Consider the following 7,210-nt stretch of genomic DNA (forward strand, 5'->3'; position numbering starts at 1 on the left):
AACGACTGGCACGAAACATGAATTCCGCCACTCTCATCAACGTCCCTTTAACCATCTGCTCCAACATTCTATTTTTCCTCTACTTTCTCTCTCTCTCTCGCTACCTGCCTCGCTTTGTTTATCGACAATCGTTAAATCTTTTCACATCGTACTCGAAAATTGGAATTTATGCAAACGGTGCTTGGAAAACAATTTCTGTATATGGGAGGGAAGCGCGCGCGCGCGTGTATGTTTGTGCCGTACATGAAGCACCTGTTGGACAATTGGAGAGGAAAGGGCGGCCAGCCGAAGAAATGGGGCGATTGGTTCGCGATGGGCGGAACATATAAATTATGCTGCATAAATTATACGACAGGAACTTTTGACGGTGGCATAACGCACCCAGCACTGCTCACTTTATTTATCATCCACGGCCGGATGTCGACTGCTCGGAAGCTGCGGTGAAACCGGGAAGAAAGGCAAATGAACTCCAATTTCATCCCCGCCCCACCAACCGATGATCAATACTGTTTTGCCACCTGCGGCTTTTGGGGTAGGCGCAACGACCGTGGCAGAATATATTTACACTTGCTTTACGGTCGCTGTGTCTATAGATTATTTCACTTTGTCGTCAAGACTTTGGCCTTTGGAAAAAAATCGCAACTAAGGGAGGCTTGAATAGGAGAATAGATGGCCCTTCGTCAAAATCCCCTCCCCCCCCTCCTTCCCCCCCCCCCCCCCCAACTCCTCTTTCCCCACAGCATACAATGAACACTTGCTAGACATGATGAATGATTCGATGCGCCAAACCGTCATTTGCAAGATAGGGAAGCTCATTCATCCTGAATAATTCGGCACATTTTTGGTACCAGTGTCAGGTGCGATCATTTTGATAATTCGTCACCAAGCTTATTACCCGAATCGCGTGCCATAACTTTTGGGAAAAAAGGATGGTGAAGTCAACACCCTACCGTCTTTGTTTCGCTAGATACTATTTAATTGCAAAAACACAAATTCTACGCGTGTTGTGAAGAAGAATTGAGGCCTGAGCGCCGCAAGTATACAAACAGTGTATTAAATCTAAATGATAATACTTTCCGTTCATATGGAGAGCAACTGAATGATACATCAGAGCACATAATGAATGTTAACCAACCCTAATTGCGCCACTTTTAAGCCGCTTATATTGAAATGAGGGATTCATATAGAAGTGAAGAATGGAAGTACTTGAAATTAAAAAAAAAAAACAGGATCTCAAAATATGCTCTCCTGCTTCACGTGAAGCACTCCTTCTGAGTATACGATACACTCGCTACTGCAGAGGTCCAATACATATAAAAAAAAGTTCTAGAAAAAATCTCCAGAATTCTCCAGTGATTCTGAAATTATTGGAGAATTGTTGGAGAATATTAATGCCCTAAATAAATTCCCATCAATTTACGCATTTTGATAAAAGTTTTTTTTTTGAGTTGAATGTTTTTTGAACTGCACTGTTGAGTTGCATATCGGCGGAAAACTGTTGAGAAACGCTTGGAGACTGATGCACAAGTAAACCAGTTAATAAACATTGTAACACATGTTACCAGTGATGTACCAAGTTGAGTATTTCCAAGTTTCGAAAAAAATAAAATTTATTTAGATAATATTTTCGCATGCATAAAATGCTGCACCAATAATCAGCTGAAAGAATTCTGCACTGTGCACTGCAAAATAAAAAGATAAAACAGTTCCAGTTCAATCAAGGCTTAATATCGTCTCCGGTGCATCGAGGGAGTATTGGGATAGGAGATAAAATATATGTAGAGAGCCACCATACCCTGTACATCCTTTTGCTGAATGACGTGTACGTGAGGACAGGCTGTCAACTGCAAGCGCAAAAGATACACGGTTTTGCATAAACAATATAATGCTGCAATGCCATTCCAGGCCGTTGCTGGCTGGTGCACTGCTTCCATGGATAAACTCATCCACTCAGTATGCGCTGTATGTTTGTGGAAGGAAATATTAAGCATCAGTCGAGACGACATTACATTGAGCGGAGTCCGTGATGTTGCTAGAATTCCAAACATAATGTAATTCTTCTCAGTGAAGAAGCGAAAGCAAAGTTGTCAAATACCCCCCCAGGTTGAAATTTATCGCACATTTAAACTACTTACTACTTCACTTACCTACTACACCTAAATGTTTCGATTTCTAATCAAAGGGAGCCTCACCTCATGTTGTCAAACGGGAAAAAGATATATCGAACGAAAGGCACCGTCCCAACGTACAATCGTTACCGGAAGTGGCAACAAACCAAGCAGAACCTGAAGAACCGTGCCTGTAAAACGTGTTGACAGGCTTCTTGGCGCGTGGTGACCCTTCGGATATCTTTCAACTTGGCCACCCACCTGCGTTAAAAGCGGTACAACTGTACTGGGGCCGACTCGAGATTTCTCGGAAAGAAAATGCTTACAAAATTTGTGACACACCACCCTTTGCAGGAAGGAGATAGATAGCAAGTTCAAGAGCATCTTACGAACCGCTATACAGCCTGTTTCCGGTGCCGGGTGCCCTATTCCTTGCGCCTTCCGGCCACATGATATATTGGACAATTTCGTTAACAAGACGTAGCATTCTTCTCGCACCCTTGAAACGTTCCTGCTCGGGTGCATGATATCCGTGACACCCACCTCGTAGTTATTCATTCCTTTCCAGCATCGTTTTCACCCATTTGACTTTACTGTTCCCTACGTTTCGTTTCACAGGCTCGCCCGGATGACGGTGGCAGAGACATACGAGAACCAGGCACACTACGACATTACCTTTCTGATGTTCGTCTGGATCGCCTTCCTGCCGACTATCATCGTACCGTGGATGTATGCGTCCTGGGTGCTCTCGAAGTAAGTACCATTCTACCGCCTTCTTTTCCTTTCCCGGCGCATAAGGGCACACTCTTTCACTATCCTGACCAGCGTCCCTGTTCGTTAGGATGTCAACGCATAAACAGATCCTTCACCCGGCGGAACGCTAGACAACGAGGGGTCTACAAGATTGAAAACGAGGTTTCAAGAGGTGTTCGATCGGATGACTTTTTACCCCCTCTTTTTGCATACCTTGACACTTGCGACCGATTCCACCAAACGGGTAATGGATGGCTCTCACAGCAAACGAGTGCCTGGCAGCACTCCTTTCAATTGTGATGGAATAATTGACAAATAACTTTCACGCTCGCACCGTGGTGCCTATGCTGGTGCAAATGAAGGTACCAGGCGGTGCAATGTTGTCTCCGGTCGATACTATCTGAAGCCAAAATCAATTTGCGGCACTTTCGACGTGAGCAGCTACTGGAGTGCCTCTACAAGAGCGCAACACACTTGCCGACGGGAGGGGATCCGTATTCACCATTCTTCGACGATAGCTGATAGCTCCCACAGGAGTGCTGTCTGGCACTTTTTGTCTTGCAACCGGCATATAACCGCCCAGTTGTAAATCTTAGCTTTATTAGATGCCTCGAATAGCTGGTTGAAGTGAAAATCTGTTGAGGGGGTTTTAAGACATTAATTACGAGCTCGCCTAACTCTGTTCGAGGCACTCACACTCATCCAGTGCATGGAACGTCGATGTTACAGTGCTATCGTTAGCCCAGAAAGAGAATAAATGCATTGCTGTGGTTTTTGAAGAATTCCCGGCTAGGGCAATGGTACTGTGTTGTACGAACGAGATGAGTTGTAAATTCTAAATTAATGACAAACTCAAATATTCTCCATCGGTTCCCACAAAACCTACGTCGATTTCATACCAAGATGTCGGTTGTTATTTCTGAAGATGTCTGTTGCAATTATTAGGGACATTTCCTTCATTTTCATTCTTGAATTATTCATTTGTCATTTCTAATATTTGACATATTAATTTGACATATCTAATATTTTTAAGTCAGTCAAATCTCTAATTAACTATGTTAAGCGTTCACTCTGTTCGCTTTGTTAAGCGTTGATGCTATCTATCAGCCGGTAATAAGCGACGATAAATGAGGCATTTTAGATAAGCATTTTTCCATCGAAATGATTATACCGTTTCGAAATGCACTTGGCATTAACCAGATGCTCTAATCAGTTCCAATTTACGTTGTCAACAGGGAAATGGTACAGCTTTTTGACAATAACCAATTACTGATATACGAACAGTTGGGCTTTAGGGATAGTCTCGCTTGGGCAACTATTGTGAATCTTACGTCGACTACGTGTTGATGGAGCAGAACACTTCGATAATGGTCATTCGTTTAGATCTGAAAGAAGCGTTCGAGATAATGTTAAGACTTGTATTGATTTTGATATTGTGGGATGGGAGGATAATTGGTTACATCATTATGTAAATGAAATCACACAGAGGGCTTCAGAAAAAAGCCTCAGAACTCTGTTCCCAAAAAAGAACTGTTCCAGGGTTCCCAAGGTTAGTGCTTTTCTCTGTCATTTGCCGTTGTTAATCTTTCATACAGCAGGGGCTCCTTTGTATTTCGAATTGATTGATGCAGATAGCACTCTATGTGAAAAGCTCTATTACATGCTAATGTCTGCGAGTGGAGCAAACCGAGTATCTTCTGTCGTGATTAACTTAGTTCGAAATGATAGAATTGGGATGCAAGGCACTGTATCTAGAGTTCATGGAGAATTGAATTAGATTGGATATCGTCACTTACAAGACAGACTCTTCTACCTCCATGATTTTGGCATACCTTTTCTGGTGTTCTCCTGTTTAATGATTTCCTCAGCAAGTCCCATGCATATATCTTGCGTGCTAATTGTGTTCTTTTGTCTTTTTTTCGTCAACTAATAGACCCACTAAAGAGCGTTTACGAGGCTATTTACGACTGTCGTCACGCCGTAATACAAATACCCGTTCGGAGCAGTCGTTGGACGAAACGGGCAGTACACCAACGGGACAAAACCAAGGTAAGAATACATCCTCCGCTACTCCAATGTCCGTGTCAGTGGGCCCACTGAAATCGTCAAATGGGACTGCTGGCCGTCCTGGGTCTCCATCCCACCGTCGGACTGCATCCGGCCGTTCTGGTGCTCGGGCTTCTTCGCTACAGTCTGAGGTGACACTTAACGTAACACATGGTACTGCTACAACCTCTATGAGCATCGGCAGTGAACCAACCAAGTCTCCTGCTAGCAGCAGTGCGCGCACGGTGGAGACCACCATTTCGCGACAGTCGTCTTTGGGGCGACCTCGTCGTCAGCTGCCACCACCACTGCGCATCGAGGAGAGTAATTTCCACAAGACGCCCTCGGTGAAGTCGGGCCGCACGCTCACGTCATCCGCCCATAACTCCTCCGTCCGTTCGACGGCTAGTCGTGCGAGCAGGACAAGCAGCACGGCACCACTGTATCCGCGTCGGTATAGTACCCATAGTCGACAAACCTCACAGCTGTCACAGGCGGAAGATGAGGACGATGTGAGTTCACTCGTTGGTAATAGTTCGGACATAACTTCAAGCACTTACTGCTGCACCGGTCCTGATGCGGGACCACTGTATACAGACGATCCGCTCGGTGCCAGCTCGCGACGGTCACACAGTGGTGCACTCGTGGGTACGCTTGGTGTCCCATACCGACGCCGCAGTTCCGCACAAACACAAGCGTCTTCGCATATGTCTTCAACACGCCCACTGTATCCTTCCGCTCCCGATGATCGTGAAGAGAGTGAATCGATTGCTGGTGGTGGTGGCGGTGCATCAGGTGCCGGCGATGACGATGATGACGACGAGTCGGAGATCTTTAGCTCAGTGTCACAGCCTTCCGCACGCAAGCGCCCGGTAGGCATCTTGAAGGCAACGCCATCAATCGTGTCGATCAGTGAGAGTGAGTACTCATCACGCAAGGGTTCGTTCAGCACACTCTCACGCGATCTGGAGATCATCGACCAGCTCGAGCGCGAACGCAGCATGGACATACAGGAGATGATTCAGCGCGAGAAAAGCTACGAGCAGTACCTGGTCCGCCAAAACTCCAAGCTCAAGTTTTCCACCAATTTTGACGACTACTTCGAAGCCGCGGCGGCAGCAGTATCGGCCAGCCTGCCTGAACCACCCGCGCCATCCCATCAGACTGGTAGCGCTCAGCTGCCAACGCAACCCTCTGCCCAACTACCTGCGCCTCCAACGAATGCGGGAACTATCTCCCCCCGGCGTGCCAGGTCTCCAATGCATCGGCGCAGTAGTCAGCTTCCAGCTGGAGTGCCGCTACCCGCCGGCCCACTGACCAGCGAACGTGCGCAGGCTTTTGGACCAAGGCGCTCGATCGAGCTCGAGCGTCGATTCCACCGGACGTACTCGACGAGTGGTTCGACACGCAGCTCCACCAAGTCGCGTGATCGCATCACCTTCCAGGACGATGTCTGAGAGTTGGGCAAGAGCGGTGGTGGAGTTGGGGCTAAGCTGATACTGCGTACCAGTACCGAGCGCAGCCCCAGCCGTGATCTGTTGGTTTAGATCCAAGTCACCGACCGCTCAGAGCAACTCTGGAGCAACGAGAAAAAGTTCAGGGTTCTGCTAGAGTAAAGTAGCTTGTCTACAAAGAATGCCATTTAGGAGCTTACCGAGAGCTATTATTATTTCCTACTGTATTATTTGAAGGTCGAGAGTAAGCGGTCTTCCCTTACAGTAATACCACCGGCACAAGTGGACGTGGTACGTGAGTGCATACGGCATACAATGGAACACAGTTAAAGGTCAGCAGTATGTCAACTGGCAGGCGATAAGCGAAATTAATTAGATGCAAAGGTCCCAACACTCTTACACCTAGCGGTTTAGGGATGAACCGCAGCAGTTTGTAAAGATACTCCCGAGTCACACACAGTCAGCGGGAGTGAGTGTGTATATGGTTGTTTGTGCGAGTGGCTTATCGTATTTATTTCCCACAGGAGAACCGTTCCATTTCGTGGGCGAACACCCGGAGCCACGCATCATACAGCGGGTCGTCGACGTATCCCCAGTAGCTGGCGCAATAAAGGGAGGCCGTCGATGTGGTCTGGTTAACGACACCGCACCCGTGCGTGTCTGCGGTTGGGGTTACCTTCAGGTTCGCAGCAAAACAAGCGAAACGCTCGTTCGCACATACACACGGGTCGGGGATGTACACACAAAGGGACAGGGCTAGTAAGTCGGCGGGATGGGAGGGTTACTATCCCGACCTTGCTCAACATACACTCCGTCCGCTACAAGTTGTGTTGTGAACATAATCGACAT

At 47.0% G+C, this 7,210-nt stretch overlaps 1 protein-coding gene across 1 annotated transcript in view; it reads left to right on the forward strand.

Moving 5' to 3' along the window:
* LOC128307161 (uncharacterized) overlaps nt 1-6,364 on the forward strand; it is a 52,046-nt gene extending 45,682 nt beyond the window's left edge. Inside the window, exons 7-8 of the mRNA XM_053044898.1 lie at nt 2,727-2,861; nt 4,795-6,364. Coding sequence (XP_052900858.1) covers nt 2,727-2,861; nt 4,795-6,364 — 1,705 coding nt within the window. The remainder of the gene's footprint in view (nt 1-2,726; nt 2,862-4,794) is intronic.
* Nucleotides 6,365-7,210: the final 846 nt, after the last annotated feature.

This window comes from Anopheles moucheti, chromosome X, assembly GCF_943734755.1.
Source record: "Anopheles moucheti chromosome X, idAnoMoucSN_F20_07, whole genome shotgun sequence".
Classification (NCBI taxonomy): Eukaryota; Metazoa; Arthropoda; class Insecta; order Diptera; family Culicidae; genus Anopheles; species Anopheles moucheti.